Source organism: Neoarius graeffei, chromosome 17 (assembly GCF_027579695.1).
Source record: "Neoarius graeffei isolate fNeoGra1 chromosome 17, fNeoGra1.pri, whole genome shotgun sequence".
Taxonomy (NCBI): Eukaryota; Metazoa; Chordata; class Actinopteri; order Siluriformes; family Ariidae; genus Neoarius; species Neoarius graeffei.
This window is the reverse complement of record NC_083585.1, coordinates 70,758,314-70,781,458: the sequence shown is the minus strand read 5'-3', so window position 1 is coordinate 70,781,458 and position 23,145 is coordinate 70,758,314. Positions and strand designations below refer to the sequence as shown.

Genomic DNA, 23,145 nt, shown 5'->3' with positions numbered 1-23,145 from the left:
TTTTATGGTATTTTCCACTTGGCAACTCGTAGAAAATGTTGATACACGAGTCGCCGAGATGAGATGAACTTTAACCTTTTCAACATGGCGGCGAGCGGTACAAGACACTTGAATGGTAAGCACTGTACGCTACTAAAGTTTTTTTACTAGTACTACTGGGTAGTTTTTGGTGTCTATGCAATGTTGCGTCATTAATAAGTGTAATATAATACGTTAGAAATCCGTTTCCTTTAAAAATGTGTTATGGTTTGTTTTTACCTCTGCAGAGCAGACGCTATTGCTAACGATAGCTAACTAACCATTGCTAACTAGCAGTCCGCGTCCTTTGTCAACAACAACAAAAGCATGTGAACACAACACGCTGATAAATACAACACACTGGTAAACACCACACGCTGGTAAACACCACACACTGGTAAACACCACTTCCCAACTGGAAACCATCATCTTCCCATAGCACATGAACGCAGCATGAGCTCGCGGACTGGAGCGTGCGCGTGCTGCAGGTGAGGGGTGAAAGGTGAAAGGTGAAACACGGCGCTGTGTGTGAAAGTGCGGTTCTGAACTGAAAGTTTGCTGTTCGTGGTCACTTCCGTCTTTCAGTGGACAAAGTGAGAACAAACCCCGGGCTTGATTTCCGCTTGTTTAAACCCGAGTGTTTATTGTAATAAAGGGACGCAGTTTAAAGTGCAGAACAGAGAAATAAAGCGTTTAAACTGCGAACAGTGTGTAAGAAAGAAATAGCAGAAAGAAGAGTGAGTGATTGGTGAGAGAAACAGAGCTGGGGAGTGATATCAGGAATCCCCCGAGGAGAAAATCTGGATGAACTGAAGGAGATGCTTAAAGGAGGAACAACAACAGGAATTGGGCAGCTGCAAGCAATCAGGACTGGGGAAAGAGGAGATGGTCCATCTGTGTAACTGGAGTTCAAAGACAAAGTTCTTCCAGGAAGGGTGATGGTTGGATATACAGTATGAGCCTCAGTGTAAGAGCACGTGTTCCTCCTCCCCTTTGATGCTATCAGTCACTACATTTACATGCACATAGAGAGAATCGAATTTCTGCCGTTGCTCGACTGAAATCGAGGTTCAAAATGCCATGTATACACCTTAATTCAGCTGAAATTGAACCGAACTTGATTTCTCGGAATCGAGCTACACGACCTAGTTTATGCGATTTCTGCCGAGCTACTTTGTGCATGTATACCCTATCGAGCTAGTTGTCGAGCTACTTCCGGAAGTGACGAGTGACGAGACCACAAGCGGGAAACACAACAGCCTCGGTCGGCATGACAACGGTAGTAGCGAGCAGCAGAAGAGGTCAGGAGGAACAAACGGAGAAGAGAAAATGGCGATGTAGAGCTCTCTGAAGTGTGGGTGGAGCACAGAGGACAGCAGGACAAAGCTTCTGGTACTAATAGGCTTTTTATTGTCAGACTTTTCAGTTTAACAGCCTACTTTTATTCTTGAGAGAAAAACACACGCGCGCTGTGCTCTAGTCCCAGGATGAGCTCTCCCCTCTGCTCTCCCTCTGCCTCCTTAAATAGGGCGCGGTTACTGGGAAGACACACAAACACAGGTTAATTACCGTCAGGTGTAGTGATTCTGCCACTCACCTTCCCTGGCTCCGCCCTCCTGTCACAGACCGGCGCTTGACCACGCCCCCACTGCCACAGGCAAGCAGAAACGTGCACTTCTGGAGCAATGAGGAGACAGAGTTCATGCTCATTCAGCTTAAGGAGTTGAATATATTAAAATTCATGGACGGGAGAAAAACGCGCAATGGAGAACACGGAACTGATAACTTTGTTTACACTCTTGAATAGCTCTTCTTCATGACGACAACCGGAAGTGTACCAACACGATGGGGCGTGTTGCGCCACCTGTGGCTCGGGTGCACAATGCACCTCACACAATAGCCCGATTTCAGTTGTGTGCATGTAGGATTGGATTTCTCTGGCACCCTGCTGGGACCTTCAGCTCGATTACCGACAGCAGCTCGATTTGGATGTGCATGTAAACGTAGTCAGTGTCAGAGGTACCATATGGCCACATTGCTGGTGTGTGTAAGGGAAAGCAGAGCTGTGGATGATGTGGAGGGCAGCATGCATATGGAGGATGTGGGAGGAATAGTGAAGCAAACTGTAACCGTGGAGGAAATCACACAGCAGCATATGGAGGACGCATAGTGAGGAAACAGGCAGTTGAGGTTCAACAAGTAAGAACAGAACGGAGAGTAACTTACACAGCTTACTTACTTTACTTTTACTTACTAACTTACTTTACTTACTTTACACAGCTCCACTCTGGGTTAGATATAAGAAGGAGAGCTTGTTCAAGCTGAAAGTAGCTTACAATGACTGTCTCAGGATTCTTCTGAAGAAACCAAGAAGTACTAGAGCAAGTGGGTTGTTCTGCAAACTAGGTCTAACTACATTCATGGCACTGGTGAGAAATCTCACCTTTAAGTTTATGAGCAGGCTGGACCGCTCTACAAGTCAACTTATTGCACAATTAGTAGATCCAAGTCATAGCTCTGTTAGGTACATGTCTGTGATTTGGGAACACTGGTATGAGTGCCTTCATTAGCTTTTTATGTATATGAATGTGTGGTGTATTGTTTTATTGATGTATGTACTGTAATGTATTCTTTGTGGGCCTCGAGCCTGTAATAAAGTTTAATTAATAAAGTTTAATTATGCAGAGGCAGTGAAGATTGTGAATGAAGGGGGGGAAAAACTGAAAGTATAATCCAAAACAAACAGGCGAGCAAAGACGGAGGGTTGTCAGATAACGACCAAACAGGAATCACAACGGACAGGTTGGTTCTGTTTCTAGCCTATGTTATCAACTGCTCAGAACAAGCAAAGGCTAAAACTGAAAAAATGCACAGCATCAGGTACTGTGGTGCGAGACCATTTAGTGCTTTAAAGGTCAATAGTAGTATTTTATAATCAATACGAAATGTGATTGGGAGCCAATGCAGTGTGGATAAGACAGGGGTGATGGGGTCATATTTTCTAGTTCTAGTAAGGACTCTTGCTGCTGCATTTTGAACTAACTGGAGCTTGTTTATGCACTTATTGGAACATCCAGACAGTAAGGCATTACAATAATCCAACCTGGAGGGAACGAAAGCATGAACTAGTTTTTCCGCGTCGTGTAGTGACATTAAATTTCTTATCTTAGCAATATTTCTGAGATGAAAGAAAGCTATCCGGGTAATGGATCCTTAAAGATCCTGTGAGGTTTTTCACCAGGGCACCCTCAGACTGGCAGAAAGATTGCTTGAATATATTCACTGCACTTGCTGTATCAGAGATGATGTTGATATTATAAGATCTGGAAACGGGACATGGTGATGCTCAGGGAGCTGCAGCACAGACCCCCTGGAATGACCTGCCTCTCAGTAGAGTCTGTGAGGATGAAACACTCTTTGTGGTATGGCCCGTCATGATAGTAGTGTTTCTAGTCTTTACCCAGCTCTGTTTAAACAGACATCATGCCAGATGTACAGCTGGTTCTATGATTAGGTAGCGTTTGTGTGTTCCACAGAGCACTATGTACTGGATACAGGAGGCAGACTGATGCTTGTAGCTCACTGTAAAACCAATCACCACTGTCACACAGGAACCATGCAACTGACACTCGATCTCGTGTTATGGCTCCAGCCTTCCTGATGGCTTTCACCCAGCCAGGGTCACATCTGTCCTTTCAGGGTCTTGAGGAGACCACTGTGGGTTTAGTGCATGGACAAAGTCACTGATTGTTGTGTCAATGCATATATACGTTACAACAGCTTACTTGGTGGTTCAACATATCGAGCACACATCCTACTGAGAAATGTCTGTTGTGCTCAGAGAAAGAAGGGATGAGGAATGAGAGAGGGAGAGAGCCAGCGACCCACAGATCACCCTAATGACCCTCTAGGCTGTGAACACCGTTCACACCAGGCCTTCAGTGACCCTAACACCTACAGGATGACTGAGAGGGTCAACGACCCATGTGATCTCACTGATTCTCCTTAGGGTAGCGTTTGGTCCACTAGAGGATAAACACCTGGAACTCCCCACTAGTCAGACAGAACTGAAGAAGCCTTTCGGATGGGAGATGAAACGTCTTCAAAGATTTCAAGCAAGTCCAGTTGCCTTCTTTAGCACCTACGGATTATGATGACCTGGATGACTGAGAACCTTCACAGCTATAGCAGCTATACTGAGGACTCCACTAGCAGGAACACGCTTTCTCTGTATGTGCCTTCTTCTGTAACATCACTGATTTGATGGCTGATGGTTGTCTATAAATTGTGGCTTCTGTTTCAACATCATCACTTACAGCTAAGCCATATCTGACCCTCAGCCATCCGTTCACCAAGAAAGACTCCAGTCTCCATCACTGACCCTGTCCAGAGAATGTAAGCCTGAGAAAACTAACTGCTTGGTTAGAAAGTAAGTTAAGTAAGTTACTCCATGAGGTTAATTTGAGACTATCAAATTAACCTCAGTCACAGCTACTGGTGCTTTGGAAGACCTGCATCAGTAGCTCTGACTGTTCTGCAGCTTTTAGTTAATTTCTGACAATCCAGAGCCAAGGCCAGGGAGCAGACGAACAGGCTAAACCGACTGTCTGCTAGCTGCACAGAGTTGTCACTCAGGGTCCACTACATCGAGACTGTGTCTGTTCCCCGAGCTCAACGAAAAGGTAGAAACATTCAGAGAGTTTGTTCCAGTAACCTAATCAATATAAAATTAGATCATACTGACTGTACAGCTGCTGCCAGCACCTTTGATCTAAAGGTGGGGCTATTAAATATTAGCTCTCTTACATCTAAAGCGCTAATGGTTAATGAACTCATTACTGATCAGGAGTTTAATGTACTGTGTTTAACTGAAACATGGATTAAACCAAATGAATATATAGCATTAAATGAAGCGAGTCCTCCTGGATACAGTTATATACACCAGCCTCGTCTAACTGGCAGAGGAGGAGGCGTCGCGGTTATTTATAATGATTATCTAGGTGTAACACACAAACCTGGTTATAAATTTCATACATTTGAAGTTCTTCATACTCATATAATGTATGTAGCCTCGAAAAATAAGTCTACCCAGTTAATTCCGTTGCTTATTATTTACAGGCCCCCGGGGCCATATTCTGAGTTTCTTTCTGAATTTGCAGATTTTATCTCAGATCTGGTTATTTCCTTAGACAAAGCTTTAGTTGTCGGAGAGTTTAATATTCACTTCGATAACCCAGAAGACCCTTTAAAAACAGCGTTTGTGTCCATTTTAGATTCAGTAGGGATTAATCAGAATGTCATAGGACCGACCCATAATGGTGGTCACATGTTGCAACAAATGTTGCCTCTGGGCGATATTATTCGTAAACATTGTATTAGTTTCCACTGTTATGCTGATGACACACAGTTGTATGTTTCTGCAAAACCTGATGAGAGACACCAGCTTAATAGAATTGAGGAATGTGTGAAGGACATTAGACACTGGATGCTTATTAACTTCCTTCTGCTTAACTCTGACGAGACTGAAGTACTTGTACTCGGACCACATGCAGCTAGAAGTAAGTTTTCTGATTCCACAGTAACTCTGGATGGCCTTTCTGTTTCTTCACGTGCAGCAGTAAAAGACCTCGGAGTGATTATTGACCTCAGTCTTTCATTCGAAACTCACATTGATAACATTACCCGGATAGCTTTCTTTCATCTCAGAAATATTGCTAAGATCTCATCTCATTATCTGTAGCCGCTTTATCCTTCTACAGGGTCGCAGGCGAGCTGGAGCCTATCCCAGCTGACTACGGGTGAAAGGCGGGGTTCACCCTGGACAAGTCGCCAGGTCATCACAGGGCTGACACATAGACACAGACAACCATTCACACTCACATTCACACCTACGGTCAATTTAGAGTCACCAGTTAACCTAACCTGCATGTCTTTGGACTGTGGGGGAAACCGGAGCACCTGGAGGAAACCCACGCGGACACGGGGAGAACATGCAAACTCCACACAGAAAGGCCCTTGCCGGCCACGAGGCTCGAACCCGGACCTTCTTGCTGTGAGGCAACAGCGCTAACCACTACACCACCGTGCCATCTATTGCTAAGATAAGAAATTTAATGTCACTACATGACGCGGAAAAACTAGTTCATGCTTTCGTTCCCTCCAGGTTGGATTATTGTAATGCCTTACTGTCTGGATGTTCCAATAGGTGCATAAACAAGTTCCAGTTAGTTCAGAATGTAACAGCAAGAGTCCTTACTAGAACTACAATATATGACCACATCACCCCTGTCTTATCCACACTGCATTGGCTCCCAATCAAATTTTGTATTGTTTATAAAATACTACTATTGACCTTTAAAGCACTGAATGGTCTCGCACCACAGTCCCTGAGTGAACTTCTGCTCCTCTATGACCCGCCACGCCTACTTTGATCAAAAGGTGCAGGTTATCTGCCGGTACCTCGTATAGTGAAGGCTACATCAGGGGGTGGAGCCTTTTCTTACAAAGCCCCACAGTTATGGAACAGCCTTCCAAGTAGTGTTCGGGAATCAGACACAGTCTCTGTTTAAGTCTCGGCTGAAAACAGATCTGTTTAGTCAAGCCTTGTGTTAATGGTGTTTATGAGGTAAAGGAGTAGATCTGGAGGGTCCTCAGACAGAGTGTTTTGGTAAACTGGGATGTATGGATGCTGTCAGTCCCCACTCGCTTGCTCACTCGAGTTTGTTGACGGTGTAGTGGCTGCTGCTTTATGTCCCGGGGCCCCTCATGCCTGTGTTACCTTCTGGCTCTCCCCTTTTAGTTATGCTGTCATAGTTAGTTGCCGGAGTCCCTGCTTGCACTCAGTGCAATATGTATACTGTTCCTACTTATTCAGGTGACATTGGGCATACCTAACAACCTGTGTTTTTTCTCTCTCTTCCCCCCCCCCCCCCCCCCCCAAAAAAAAATCTGTCCCTCTGAGTTACATGTCGGTCCTGGGATCGAGATGCTGAACCTCTTCTGGTCCTCGGACCTGCCTGATCCATCCTGATGCCCTGTGTCTGGTTGGAGTCTCATCGCATCGCTCCTGTGGAGGGCGGCCCCATGTGGACAGTTGGGGGTCGTGCCTGTAGGACGCTCTGGACTCTTGCAGTGGTGCTTTTGTGGCTAGGGACTGCAGTTGTCTTGCTGACTTTAGGACTGCAGTTGACTTGCTGAATTTGGGATTATGGTTGTCGAACGGTTTTGCGCTCGGGTTTCCGTCGGTGGGGGGTTTATAGCATCAACGAAGCTGACTTTGTTAGGACTGTTAATGTTATAGTCATGTTGTCTGTTGTTGCCCGGATGGGGATGAGTTCCCGTTTTAGTCTGGTTCCTCTCGAGGTTTCTTCCTCATGTCATCTGAGGGAGTTTTTCCTTGCCACCGTTGCCACAGGCTTCATCATTGGGGATAGATTAGGGATAAAATTAGCTCATATTTTAAGTCGTTCAAATTCTGTAAAGCTGCTTTGTGACAATGTTTATTGTTAAAATGCGCTATACAAATAAACTTGACTTGACTTCTTTTTGGAGAGCAGTGGCTTTCTCCTTGCAGTCCTGCCATGCACACCATTATTGTTCAGTGTTCTCCTGATGGTGGACTCATGAACATTAGCCAATGTGAGAGGGGCCTTCAGTTGCTTAGAAGTTACAATAACGTACAAAGTAATAGCAGACCAAGCCCGATCGAGCCGCACGTTCTGATATATTGTTTGTCCGCATGCAATGTACGGTTATTGAGTTATTTGAGGTGCTGTAGATGTGCCTTTTTATACTAAGAATTTTGAGAAATTAATTTTTCATGTTTCCATGGAAACAATTTCAGACTTAAGTCTCTCAGGTTAGTTTTAGGGGTAGGTTTTGTTTCCAGAGCAGAACTTGAAAACTATGAGTGGTATCATGTTGAAAGTTGGTATATGTGCTGATTTAAGTAATGTAGCTGTGCCTTTTGATGCTAAGAAATGTGAGGAATTTTAATTTTTAGCTCACCTGGACCAAAGGTCCGGTGGGTTTATGCCATGGGCTGCTGAGGTCAGTGTAAAGAGGTCGGGTTGGTTTCCTGCAGCAGAACGTGAAAAATGTGAAAAATAACATCTTGAAACTTGGTATATAGTTGGTATATAGGGCGGGGGATATAGATGACTCTGTCTTCTTGTTCCAGCTTGTAATGCAACAATACAGGACAAACACCAAGGGGGATGAATACTTTTGCAAGACACTGACAAAAATACAATCAGCTTAATATGGGAATCTCAATCTGAGAAGTGTGTTGGCTGGGCACCAGCATGTTCTGGTGGGACAGCCAGGTGTTGGGCCAGTAAACAGAAGAGTCTTTGTTGGATGGGGATTGAGTTGAGCTGAGCTTGTGGCTTGAAAGAAATGTGATGCAGTGAGGCGTGTTTGGGGTGTTTTGGTGAGGTGGTCTGTTTTTGGTCATTTAAGCAATTCTGCTCCAAGACTTTGCTACAGATACAGAAACCCATGAGAGGGAGTGCAGCAAAAGAGTGATCTGGGAAATTTGGAGGTTAGAAGCAAGGCATATCACTGCATTATGGGCTGGTGGGTGGACGGGAATTGGCCAAGACTAATTTAGGGAGAAAATTGGGGAAAAATCAAAATAAATAATTTTAGACTACTTGTTTTTGCTTTTGAGGAATTTACTCTAACATTACTTGAGAATAAATAAATAAGCAAATAAAATAATTAAAATTAACAAATGAATCTGTAATCATGGGGCCTGTCACTCATTTTCTGGGATTACTGAAGAAAAGCAGTTTAGTTTGTAGTTATTTGCTGAGAAATTAATAATGCCAGTGTTTTGTTTCTTCCAAAGGTATACAGACTGTCTCTGAGAAACTGGAAGGTGCTTGCTCAACATTTCCACAGCACCCTGAGACTGTACACGTAAGCATCATTAGTGATAACACCCAAGACACAAACATTTAGACTGAATATTCACTTCATTTTCCTCATCCATGGAAGTCTTCTGAACACAGTGCTTCCACCTCTTGATCTTGTGCCAGATCCATCATCACTCTGTAAATTCTTCGATGCTCTGAACCAACTCTCTAGTGGCAAGGCTCCAGGCCTGAACTCCATCCCTGCACAAGGCCTTTATTGTACATAAAAAGTACTGTGTAACTTTTCAAAGCCATAGGAACTCCAAATATCGAGGAATGTCATGACTGATTTAATGACCTGATTTTTAGAAATTTAGAATTAATAACAGTTCCTTACATCATGACTGTAGAGACGCGAGTATTGAACACAGCACAGGTATATGGCTAAAGCAGGCTTTTCAAAGTTGGGATTGAGGTGTTGGCATCTTTATAGATATAAAAAAAGTTTTTTTAACACAGTGTTTCATAAATTTTGTATAGAAAAACAAACTGCTTGCTCTTTTGTTACAAATCTCAAATGTCTGAGTTTTCTCATACAGTGGTTTGAAAGTTTGTGAACCCTTTAGAATTTTCTATATTTCTGCATAAATATGATCTAAAACATCATCAGATTTTCACACAAGTCCTAAAAGTAGATAAAGAGAACCCAGTTAAACAAATGAGACAAAAATATTATACTTGGTCATTTATTTATTGAGGAAAATGATCCAATATTACATATCTGTGAGTGGCAAAAGTATGTGAACCTCTAGGATTAGCAGTTAATTTGAAGGTGAAATTAGAGTCAGGTGTTTTCAATCAATGGGATGACAATCAGGTGTGAGTGGGCACCCTGTTTTATTTAAAGAACAGGGATCTATCAAAGTCTGATCTTCACAACAAAAATAATCCTAGATTCCTATTTAATACTGTAGCAAAATTAACCAGGAATAAGTCCACTATAGACACATGCACACCTGCAGTATGTAGTAGCAACGACTTCATGAATTTTTTTTAATGACAAAATTGAGAATATCCGACAAAAAATTCAATCTACTAATTTAAGGTCAGACAATGAAAGTGACCCTGTAGTTCACAATATAACTGTATCAGATCATCAGTTAGAATGTTTTACTCCCCTTAGAGAAACTGAATTACTTTCATTAATCTCAGCATCAAAAGCCTCAACTTGCGTACTAGATCCCTTACCGACACATCTATTCAAACAGATAATACCTGAAGTAATTGAACCGCTTCTAAAAATTAATTCCATTACTGTAAATAATAAGCAATGGAATTAACTGGGTAGACTTATTTTTCGAGGCTACATACATTATATGAGTATGAAGAACTTCAAATGTATTAAATTTATAACCAGGTTTGTGTGTTACACCTAGATAATCATTATAAATAACCGCAACGCCTCCTCCTCTGCCAGTTAGACGAGGCTGGTGTATATAACTGCATCCAGGAGGACTCGCTTCATTTAATGCTATATATTCATTTGGCTTAATCCATGTTTCAGTTAAACACAGTACATTAAACTCCTGATCAGTAATGAGTTCATTAACCATTAGCGCTTTAGATGTAAGAGAGCTAATATTTAATAGCCCCACCTTTAGATCAAAGGTGCTGGCAGCAGCTGTACAGTCAGTATACTGTACAGTCTAATTTTATATTGATTAGGTTACTGGAACAAACTCTCTGAATATTTCTACCTTTTTGTTTAGCCCGGGGAACAGACACAGTCTCGATGTAGTGGACCCTGAGTGACAACTCTGTGCAGCTAGCAGACAGTCGGTTTAGCCTGTTTGTCTGCTCCCTGGCCTACACCTTTTAGTTTAGTCAAGCCTTGTGTTAATGGTGTTTATGAGGTAAAGGTGTAGATCTGGAGGATCCTCAGACAGAGTGTTTTGGTAAACTGGGATGTATGGATGCTGTCAGTCCCCACTCGCTTGCTCACTCGAGTTTGTTGACGGTGTAGTGGCTGCTGCTTTATGTCCCGGGGCTCCCTCATGCCTGTATTACCTTCTGGCTCTCCCCTTTTAGTTATGCTGTCATAGTTAGTTTTGCCGGAGTCCCTGCTTGTAGTCAGCGCAAAGTGTATACTGTTCCTACTTATTCAGGTGACATTGGGCATACCTAACAACCTGTTTTCTCCCCCCCCCCCCCCCCCCAAAAAAAAAAAAAAAAAAAATCTGTCCCTCTGAGTTACATGTCAATCCTGGGCTTGAGGTGCTGAACCTCTTCTGCTCCTCAGACCTGCCTGATCCATCCTGGTGTCCTGTGTCTGGTTGGAGTCTCATCAGATCACTCCTGTGGAGGACGGCCCCATATGGACAGTTGAAAATCACACTTGGAAGACACTCTGGACACTTACAGTAATGCTTCTGTGGCTGTGGACTACAGTTGACTTGCTAACTTTAGGACTGCAGTTGTCATGAACAGTTTTGCACTCAAGTTTCCATCAATGAAGAGTTTATAACATCAACAAAACTGACGACATGTTAAAACTGTTAATGTTATAGTCATGTTGTCTGTTATTGTCCAGGTGAGGCTGGGTTCCCTTTTGGGTCTGGTTCCTCTTGAGGTTTCTTCCTCGTGTTGTCTGGGTTTTTTTTCTTGCCACCGTCGCCATGGGCTTGCTCACTGGGGATAGATTCCGGATAAAATTGGCTCATGTCTTGGGTCATTCAGATTCTGTAAAGCTACTTTGGGACAATGTCTATTGTTAAAAGCGCTATACAAACAAACTTGACTTGACAACACATTTGTGGAAGTGTATCATGGCACGAACAAAGGAGATTTCTGAGGACCTCAGAAAAAGCGTTGATGCTCATCAGGCTGGAAAAGGTTACAAAACCATCTCTAAAGAGTTTGGACTCCACCAATCCACAGTCAGACAGATTGTGTACAAATGGAGGAAATTCAAGACCATTGTTACCCTCCCCAGGAGTGGTCGACCAACAAACATCACTCCAAGAGCAAGGCGTGTAATAGTCAGCGAGGTCACAAAGGACCCCAGGGTAACTTCTAAGCAACTGAAGGCCCCTCTCACATTGGCTAATGTTCATGAGTCCACCATCAGGAGAACACTGAACAACAATGGTGTGCATGGCAGGGCTGCAAGGAGAAAGCCACTGCTCTCCAAAAAGAAGTCAAGTCAAGTTTATTTGTATAGCGCATTTTAACAATAAACATTGTCGCAAAGCAGCTTTACAGAATTTGAATGACTTAAAACATGAGCTAATTTTGTCCCTAATCTATCCCCAATGATGAAGCCTGTGGTGATGGTGGCAAGGAAAAACTCCCTCAGACAACATGAGGAAGAAACCTCGAGAGGAACCAGACTCAAAAGGGAACCCATCCTCATTTGGGCAACAACAGACAGCATGACTATAACATTAACAGTTTTAACATGAAGACAGTTTCGTTGATGTTATAAACTCTTCATTGATGGAAACTTGAGTGCAAAACTGTTCATGACAACTGCAGTCCTAAAGTTAGCAAGTCAACTGTAGTCCTCAGCCATAAAAGCATTACTGTAAGAGTCCAGAGCGTCCTCCAGGTATAACCCTCAACTGTCCTCATGGGGCCGTCCTTCACAGGAGCGATGCGATAAAACTCCGACCAGACACAGGGCACCAGGATGGATCAAGCAGGTCTGAGGGGCAGAAGAGGCCAGCATCTCAATCCCAGGACCAACATGTAACTCAGAGGGATAGATGGGGGGGGGGAGAGAGAAAACACAGGTTGTTAGGTATGCCCCAAAAATGACACAAGTATTAAATCTGTGTGGTAGGCTCACAGAGACGAGAGTCTTGACATCAGGCATAATACACAACAATGGCATGTTCATCTCATCTCATTATCTCTAGCCGCTTTATCCTTCTACAGGGTCGCAGGCAAGCTGGAGCCTATCCCAGCTGACTACGGGCGAAAGGCGGGGTACACCCTGGACAAGTCGCCAGGTCATCACAGGGCTACAATGGCATTGTTAATATGGTTAAAAAATATCATGACCTGCTCTGGCTGGATGCTTGATTGGGTGATGGGAGCACACTCCTCAGCAATGATGAGATGCAGATGGGACCCTTAGGGCTGGCCAAGACAATTCCGTTACATTTCACCGGGTCTGGGACATGCGACAGAATGTCTGACGGCCGATTCCCTGCAGGCTACGATAGCCAGTCGAGGTCTCCACCCTCTCCACCAAAAGATTTCCTGTTGACTCCATGTAACTCAGAGGGACAGATTTTGGGGGGGGGGTGAGAGAGAGGGAGAGAAAACACATTCGGTATGCCCAATGTCACCTGAATAAGTAGGAACAGTATACATATTGCACTGAGTACAAGCAGGGACTCCGGCAACTAACTATGACAGCATAACTAAAAGGAGAGAGCCAGAAGGTAACACAGGCATGAGGGGCCCCGGGACATAAAGCAGCAGCCACTACACCGTCAACAAACTCGAGTGAGCAAGCGAGTGAGGACTGACAGCATCCATACATCCCAGTTTACCAAAACACTGTATGTCTGAGGATCCTCCAGATCTACTCCTTTACCTCATAAACACCATTAACAAAAGGCTTGACTAAACAGATATGTTTTCAGCCGAGACTTAAACGCCGAGACTGTATCTGATTCCCGAACGTTACTTGGAAGGCTGTTCCATAACTGTGGGGCTTTGTAAGAAAAGGCTCCACCCCCTGATGTAGCCTTCACTATACGAGTTACCAGCAGATAGCCTGCACCTTTTGATCTAAGTAGGCGTGGCAGGTCATAGAGGAGCAGAAGTTCACTCAGGTACTGTGATGCGAGACCATTCAGTGCTTTAAAGGTTAATAGTAGTATTTTATAATCAGTACGAAATTTGATTGGGAGCCAATGCAGTGTGGATAAGACAGGGGTGATGGGGTCATATTTTCTAGTTCTAGTAAGGACTCTTGCTGCTGCATTTTGAACTAACTGGAGCTTGTTTATGCACTTATTGGAACATCCAGACAGTAAGGCATTACAATAATCCAACCTGGAGGGAACGAAAGCATGGACTAGTTTTTCTGCGTCACGTAGTAACATTAAATTTCTTATCTTAGCAATATTTCTGAGATGAAAGAAAGCTATCTGGGTGATGTTATCAGAGTGAGTTTCGAATGAAAGACTGGGGTCAATAATCACTCCGAGGTCTTTTACTGCTGCACGTGAAGAAACAGAAAGGCCATCCAGAGTCACTGTGTAATCAGAAAACTTACTTCTAGCTGTATGTGGTCCAAGTACAAGAACATGGCTGCTCGTCTGCAGTTTGCTAAAGATCACATGGACAAGCCAGAAGGCTATTGGAAAAATGTTTTGTGGACGGAGGAGACCAAAATAGAACTTTTTGGTTTAAATGAGAACCGTTATGTTTGGAGAAAGGAAAACACTGCATTCCAGCATAAGAACCTTATCCCATCTGTGAAACATGGTGGTGGTAGTATCATGGTTTGGGCCTGTTTTGCTGCATCTGGGCCAGGACGGCTTGCTATCATTGATGGAACAATGAATTCTGAATTATTCCAGCGAATTCTAAAGGAAAATGTCAGGACATCTGTCCATGAACTGAATCTCAAGAGAAGGTGGGTCATACAGCAAGACAACGACCCTAAGCACACAAGTCGTTCTACCAAAGAATGGTTAAAGAAGAATAAAGTGAATGTTTTGGAATGGCCAAGTCAAAGTCCTGACCTTAATCCAATGGAAATGTTGTGGAAGGACCTGAAGCGAGCAGTTCATGTGAGGAAACCCACCAACATCCCAGAGTTGAAGCTGTTCTGTACGGAGGAACGGGCTAAAATTCCTCCAAGCCGGTGTGCAGGACTGATCAACAGTTACCGCAAACGTTTAGTTGCAGTTATTGCTGCACAAGGGGGTCACACCAGATACTGAAAGCAAAGGGTCACATACTTTTGCCACTAACAGATATGGAATATTGGATCATTTTCCTCAATAAATAAATGACCAAGTATAATATTTTTGTCTCATTTGTTTAACTGGGCTCTCTTTATCTACTTTTAGGACTTGTGTGAAAATCTGATGATGTTTTAGGTCATATTTATGCAGAAATATAGAAAATTCTAAACGGTTCACAAACTTTCAAGCGCCACTGGGTGCTTGAACTAGTGTTATAATTCCTGTGTATTTAAAATAACAGACACAAGCATATGATAATAGTAAAATGCGCAGTTATATCTGTGTTCAGGTGTGTGTGTGTGTGTGTGTGTGTGTGTGTGTGTGTGTGTGTTCAGGTAATCTAACTGTGTGGATTTTTCTTTCACTGTTCATCTGTTCAGCAGCACTCGGACACAGAGGTACTCTGTCCTGAATTAATTGTAGACGACCCTGTGGATGAGAAGAGAGATATGTATAGGTACCACATCTGCTTACTTTTTTTTTATTTTGTTCTTCACACATCTCAGGCAAAATAGGTTGTTTGTTTTTATTCTGATGTTATCACTTAAAATCCAGTCATTTTTTACTCTTAAAATGTTTTTACTCTCTTTTGCTCTGCAGGTTTCAGTGCTCTCATGCTGGTCGGTTTCAGTGTAAATACACCAGCCTTGTGTTTGAGATGAGTGAGAAAGGTGAAGTGCTGTACAGTGTAGTGTTCTGGGGCAGCAGTTATTTGGATGGCGTGGGACAAATGCAGCCTGCAGGGCCGCTGTACAACATCAACTGCTTTCCACATTCAGTTTGCAAACTCCACCTCCCACACTGCGAGACAGATCCTGGTAAGACCATCTGTGATCAGCTGGAAGTCTTGTAAATCCAGGTTGTCATTACGTACTGATCCTGGAATCGTGTGTCTGTCTGATGCTGTTGTGATCCTCCGCTGCTTCAGCACTGTGCTGTTCTGCTTTTTCATGTGTTGCAGATAAAAACCAGCCTGGACTGGTCGTGGCACATTTCACTGATGGGAATGTGGAGATCATTCAGCCTCTGGAAGTGACAGACACACACGTAATCATAGACATAAAAAACCTCTCTCTCTTCGGCCTGTTAAAAAAAAAGCTGTTGAAGGAAAAACCGATCAAGGCCCAAGTTCTGCTCTTCTACAGAGAAATCACTGGAAAGACGAAGAGGAGTAAACTGCACATGCACTTATTGCCCAGAACTGTGCCAGTTACAGAGGTGATCTGCTTTAATTAATTACTTTCTGGTTTTATTGTGCAATACAGAATAAATGCTGCACGTCACATGTTGCCCGTGTTTGTCAAAAACACAATCTGTGACCTGATCAGTGTTCCAGCGAGCTTTCCAAGAGGGCGGGGCACCAATGATTATCGAGGGTAATTTTGATCGATCATGAATCTATCATGCAAAATTGGCCATACTGGGCAGCTATGCGAGGTAGATTCTCATCTCATCTCATTATCTGTAGCCGCTTTATCCTGTTCTACAGGGTCGCAGGCGAGCTGGATCCTATCCCAGCTGACTACGGGCGAAAGGCGGGGTTCACCCTGGACAAGTCGCCAGGTCATCACAGGGCTGACACATAGACACAGACAACCATTCACACTCACATTCACACCTACGCTCAATTTAGAGTCACCAGTTAACCTAACCTGCATGTCTTTGGACTGTGGGGGAAACCGGAGCACCCGGAGGAAACCCACGCAGACACGGGGAGAACATGCAAACTCCACACAGAAAGGCCCTCGCCGGCCACGGGGCTCGAACCCGGACCTTCTTGCTGTGAGGCAACAGTGCTAACCACTACACCACCGTGCCGCCCGCGAGGTAGATTACTTTTATAAAATAAAGTAAGAAAATCTGAAACTTCTTAGTTAAATACAGTAGCTTTATACAACGCTCCATTCGTTCGCACTTGGCGGGCCTCGAACTGTCACTCTCGTCTACACGCATTTACAGTCCAGCCTAACGTTAGTTAATATTAATAATAATAATAATAATAGTAATACTGACAGTGTTAATTAATATTAGTCTGGGATATTAATGTTAGATTAGATCTAGTCTAACAAATTCATGTTAACGTTAGTGACTAGATTTTCTATAGCTCTATATCTCAGGTCTCGATCAATCGGTCCTAAGTTTTGATAGAATTTGTTTCGTCCACACCGTCTCGCTGTACTGATGTTCTGTCAGACAGAGACGCTCGGGTCTGTGAGCTCCTCACTGCTTTTACCAATTCAGTTTTCTTTTGCGTGTTTGTCGGCATCGCTGCTTTTCAAACGTACCTCACTGCACTGACTTTTTTTTTTTTTTTTTTTTAAAGATTTTTTTTGGGCTTTTTTCACCTTTATTGGATAGGACAGTGTAGAGACAGGAAACGAGCGGGAGAGAGAGATGGGGAGGGATCAGGAAACGACCCCGGGTCGGAACCGAACCCGGGTCCCTGGATCCATGGTATGGCGCCTTAGCCACCCGAGCCACGACGCCCCGCACTGACTCATTATTGTAATGAAACAAAATGGTGGACAGAGCAGGACTATGACCCCGCCTTAATCGTGTGCTGTGATTGGTCAACACGCGTGACCTTCATTGCAAGTCAGCAACACTCGTTAGGGTGCACTTTCTTTCTGTGCTGGAATGTATGTATGTGCCAGGTGCTAGGAAAGTTCTGGAAAATTATGAGTAGGGTGCATATAAATTTGGGCGTGGTGCTGGTATTTGAGGGTAGGGCGTGGCACCCTGCTAAAATAACCGAGCTGGAACACTGTTAATATGAAGGTCCTGATTTGGTAATGAGGCATTTTAATATATGGGACATCAAAGATTTTCTGCTGCAGTTCACAAAACACTTTACTGAGTCCTGAAACTTACATTTACAGCAGAACGAGACCTGGGCTTTAAGGTTACATTATTAGGAGTCCTTATTATTAGGAGTTAGAACCTTAAAGGACCAGGTTTAGCTGTAAGTCTGCAGACTTTCATTTTTTCCCCCAAATATTAGACCAAAAAAATTCCCAAAATAAAAACACCACAGAAGTATAAAGCATCCACCAGGGATAACACTTGTGTGTTAAACTCCTTTTTTATGAAAATGCCAAATAGTGCCTTTTAATACTGGCATATAATTGTTTTAAGGGTTTGAAATTAAGTAGTATTTCAAAATTCAGTAAAATATTTTCCTTTCCTTAAGGTGAAGAAACAATTTCGACAAAACACGTACATTGAGAGCACTTCCGAATGTCATCTGACCCCTGATAAAAGGTACAGACCACGCTGTGAGCCTCATCGACATCAGCCGACGGTAAACTGCACCTAGATTTGTGGAGAAATTAGATTGTTTTGGGTTTTAGAAGAGTGTATTCAGCTGTCTTTGGCTTTCGTAGACTGAGATATTTGACTGTGACTACGGCCCCAACTATCACCCCACGTTCGAGGTGCTCTTTAATGGTGAAGTTGAAGAACTCACACTGGGTCTTTTGGATGAACATGACCAGGAGGTGTGGCAGTCTCGTCAGGTCTTTCTTCCAGGTAACCACAAGCTCATTTCTGTGCACTGACTCAGTCTAAACCACTGGTTTCTCCACTTCCAACTGGCATGCAGTGATATACCTTCAGGTATATCTATATACAGTCTACTGGTATATGGATGTATTGATGACAAAGCTCTCTCGACTCTTGAATCGGAGATGTTTTAGTGGACTGTTCAGTTTTATGCAGTTAAATATAAAACCCAGGGCTTCACTCATGGCCCAGGATTGATATACAAATATGAAGGCATACAGGTGTGTTGATGATTACATGTACAAGATGTAATGTTTTATAACATCGAGGACTCATGAACATGTCTGTTATAGGCGACTCCTCGTTAAGGAGAAATCGATCTCGAGAGCCGGTTTCTTAAAGTAGATTTTCAGTGAGCTGGGTAGGACTGTTAAAGCACCATAAAGTAGGCATGTTAGCAAACTATCAAGCTAAACTTATTAAATTCTTAGTTAAGATGCCAACTTCACTGCTGCTTAGCTAAGATGAAATTGGTGCTGCAAAGACGGTGCTCCTTGGACCAAACAATTCCTCCTAAATACCTGGAGCCATAACCGCCTTCTGTTGGCTTGGAAAGGTGTCGGATTCAGCACTATGGGGAACACGACATTCGGGCCGACTTTCAATCACAATACTGCTGGGGTTTTTTTTTCCTGGGAATGCCTGGGAGGGAGGCGGCACAGTGGTGTAGTGGTTAGCGCTGTCGCCTCACAGCAAGAAGGTCTGGGTTCGAGCCCCGGGGCCGGCGAGGGCCTTTCTGTGCGGAGTTTGCATGTTCTCCCCGTGTCCGCGTGGGTTTCCTCCGGGTGCTCCGGTTTCCCCCACGGTCCAAAGACATGCAGGTTAGGTTAACTGGTGACTCTAAATTGACCGTAGGTGTGAATGTGAGTGTGAATGGTTGTCTGTGTCTATGTGTCAGCCCTGTGATGACCTGGCGACTTGTCCAGGGTGAACCCCGCCTTTCGCCCGTAGTCAGCTCGGATAGGATCCAGCTCGCCTGCGACCCTGTAGAAGGATAAAGCGGCTACAGATAATGAGATGAGAGATGCCTGGGAGGGAGCGTGACTTGTCTCACTCAGAGGTCCGGATTGGTTGATTCCCAATGCTCAGTAGGTGAAAACAGGAAAATGACAAAAGAAGAATCATAAATTCTGTTAAAACCTTGACACTATAGTGATACAACACAGTCTCACAGAATACTACATACCATGACAAATAATATATTAAATTCTAGTTTTATACCTTGAATTCTCCTTTAATAGACTTTCTTACCTTTATAACTGTATTTTTATAATGTAGCATATTGTTTCAAAATCAGCATTAATTATTTAAATAATAATGTCTGACTTTTTTTTTGTGGTCTATCAGATATATTCCATTCAGCGAGTATGATACTGAACGAGTTGAAGACGAGGAGCTGAATGGAATATATCTGATAGACCACGAAAAAAAGCCATTATTATTATTATTATTATTATTATATACACATTCCTTTCGGGTGTTCAGCGCGTCTTTCTCTTTCAAAATTCTCTCAAAATCTTCCGTAATTAACAAAGCAAACCTGGCAGCCATGTTTGTGTACAGATTGTCTCAGTCGCTCGCTAGTGCGGAAGTTTTGCGTCTCCGATGTGTCTCTTTTCCAGTTTTTCGATGTCCATTGGTCTGTTTTTCTCTTGTAAACATGCGTGAAGAATACCTAATGAAGTTTTGGGAGCCTTTCGGGTGTTCAGCGCATCTTTCTGTTTCCTGGCGAACACAGAAATGGTTCTGCGCATCCACAGCAGAAAACTCTCTCATTGAATATTCGCATCAGCTCTGACGTGTGACATCATGTCTTGACAACCATGCAATATCGTAACCCATATTCAACACTCATTCTCCATTGGGTAGAGTGATGTAATACACGTAGGATAAGCAATATGCTAACAATATCACATGCTATCAAAGCAAATGAATGAAACCCACTAGAAGGGAATAGAACACATTTTTATTCCATCGAAAACGTGTCCTGTATTTATAATAATTAATAACATCATAACAGTAAATCTTATTTTTCTCTCCTCACTTCAGGTGAGAGTGCCAACGTACCCAAAAAGGCTAAATCAGGTAAAACATTCTGATTGAATTTTACATCAAAAATTTTTCAACCTCTGTTTCTCAACAAAGTTTTGTTTTCTGCTTCATTAATCATTCTGTACCAATATAACAAGGAACTTGGGAGTAATAAATAAAAATAGCTAAATTTGAGATGAATTCTGTTGAAAGAATTGTGTAGTGACTTAAGTCACGTTAATATTTCTGTTTTAGACGCTGAGTTTGTGGATAAGCACAGAGAAAAGCTCATCGAGAAAGCGTCTTTAGTAATGCCAATCGCGGATTGTCTGCGATCCAAGAAAATGATTACTGGTGAAATGCACAGTCTCGTTGGTGCAGCAACGACACCACAGGAGCAGATGAGGACCTTGTACAGATTTGTCGACTCAGAAGGAAGAGCTGTGAAAGAAGAATTTTATAAAATCCTGAAGGAGAAGCATCCTTATGTCGTGGATGATCTGGAGTCTGGATCGAGTAAGGCTTAAAGGAACCTTTCACACTGACGATTCCTCGACCTCAGCTACATCTCTCCTGTTCATAAGTGGTCTAAACTGCATTGGACACAACTGACTGGTTTTGGTTTTAATCTGGCTCATGCAGGACCTGCCTGGAATAATAACTTTTAACACGTTTATTTGGTTGTGTATTTAACAGAACTGAAAAACTACACTGAACAAAATTATAAACACCTTAAAAAGGGGAGACCTTTTCTTGAAACCTTTTTATTATTTCAGTAAAGACATGAACTCTCTCTCTCTCAAATACACACTGTGCATCCTTCATCAGTGGACTCAGCGTTTAGGGGAATAAAAGGGTCCGAGGCAGAGGACAGGAGGGTACAATTAAAAAGGCTGAAGCCCTTCACCGCGAACCAAAGGCCAGAAAAATGGAAAACTGGGTTTATCTGAGACAGTTTCAAGGTGTTTGGGGAGGAATTTCTCATTTATTGTAAACAGCAAAATAGATTCTGAAGTGATGGGAATCAATACTAAACATTTTACTAGAACTGATATATAGTAATGAATCAAAAAGAAATGTGTCCCTATCCACTGGGGCGATCCCTTCTGAACTTAAGTCTGCTAAGATCAGTGGCGGCTGGTAGTCTTTCAAACAGGGGAGGCTGGTCGGTTACGATATTTCCAGATTTTAAAAGAAAAAACACATCAATTTTGCCCATACTCTTGCCTCTGATCTGGCTGATTGTTGGCAGCGTCACAAACTGTGAAATAACAGGTTCTTTTGGCCCATTAGCCTACTGTCCAATATACATGATGGTGGTGTTGGGGGGGAGGGGTATATTTTAACATTTTATATTTTAAAATTATGGCATGTTGTTTAAAAATTGATCATTATTGAAAGCAGCTCTTTGTCTGGATTAGGGCTAACCCTAACCCTAGATGGGGATAGATTAGGGATAAAATTAGCTCATGTTTTAAGTCGTTCAAATTCTGTAAAGCTGCTTTGCGACAATGTTTATTGTTAAAAGCACGATACAAATAAACTTGATTTGATTTGTCAGGAACCTCAGCAGTAACAGCAGAGTGTTCTGGAATAGGCACAAGCACTGACCTTGGGGAGCCAAACATAGAGCTGGGGGCCACACATTTCATTCAATGACACTTTCCCTATATTTTACTTATTTTGACTGAGAAATGTTTTATTGACAATTTTGATAACCCTTCACTTTTAATCCAGGTCTGTAGTGTGAAATGTTCTCGGCTGCGTTTTTGTTTAAACATGTTTTCCAAATTGTAGCTGTGTTTAATTCATATCCAGAAAAATATATATTCCAATATAATATACTCAGCATAAACATTTTAAATAGATTCTATATTTTTGGTCCATCCATGACCTATTACTAAAGTAGCCTATTTACTGTTGTTGATGTGGGTCACTCGCTGTTAGCCAATTCACTTTCTCGTACCAGGAGAGCTGAAAGGAACGAGTATTATTCCCTACCTTTTTCACCAAGTCAATTTGAGGCGTTGGTCTACCCTGCCCTTTAATTTTAATTTTTTCCTCGAAAGGAAGACTGGCAAATGGCTTCGCCAGAATTAAATCAGCAATGCTTGGCATCCGTGCGCAGCTTTCTTGCTAGCTGACGAGCCCCCTCAAGTTCAAGTTCAGTCACTCAAATAAACGAAATTTCTGGAACTAAGATAGCAAACTTGACAACACTATATTTACACTTTATTTACAATGAAAATATATACAAACTAAAAAAGCTGGTAGAAACCGTATGTAATGAATGAAATCGAAATGTAAGCTGATCTCTTACAATACACCACAGCACTCGCGAATCCGCATGGGACTGAACTGAGATTCACCGCTGCCTGTCTATATTTGAAACGAGCTGTCAATCAAAGAAAATATCCGGCCACTTTCACCAATCACCAGTCTCCTCGCGGAAAGCTTTGCCATGTCCCTCCCACTGTGAGGCTGGGAGTCCGTGGGCGGGCATTTTCGCAGTATTTGTCCAATAATCATCTTGCATTTTGAGATTGAAAGCGCAGAGCTCCCAAATGCCATTGAAGTGCACTGAGGCTGGGCTGCATCGCGCTGTCACGAGGGGGAAAAACTCACGCACACATTAGGCGAACTGGGGAAAGTTATAAGGGAATGATTTCGCACTGTAGTGGGTTGAGCAC

General features: G+C 42.9%; 2 protein-coding genes across 6 annotated transcripts in view; one reads left to right on the top strand and one right to left on the bottom strand.

Moving 5' to 3' along the window:
* Window positions 1-23,145, bottom strand: part of rps8a (ribosomal protein S8a) — a 403,017-nt gene that overhangs the window by 5,871 nt on the left and 374,001 nt on the right. The gene's annotated exons all lie outside the window — the stretch shown is intronic.
* LOC132864516 (NACHT, LRR and PYD domains-containing protein 1b allele 3-like) lies at window positions 69-21,214 on the top strand. 4 transcript variants are annotated; one of them, XM_060897961.1, is made up of 9 exons: window positions 69-115; window positions 8,870-8,940; window positions 15,247-15,320; window positions 15,464-15,681; window positions 15,825-16,081; window positions 18,054-18,164; window positions 18,247-18,391; window positions 20,474-20,509; window positions 20,711-21,214. In XM_060897961.1, the coding sequence occupies exons 1-9, from the start codon at window positions 85-87 to the stop codon at window positions 20,980-20,982; spliced, it is 1,215 nt and encodes a 404-aa protein (XP_060753944.1). In that variant the 5' UTR covers window positions 69-84; the 3' UTR covers window positions 20,983-21,214. The 4 variants fall into 4 exon arrangements, with proteins under 4 accessions (XP_060753944.1, XP_060753943.1, XP_060753945.1 ...); XM_060897960.1 differs by having other exon boundaries at window positions 15,244-15,320; XM_060897962.1 differs by lacking the exon at window positions 69-115 and adding an exon at window positions 6,960-8,560.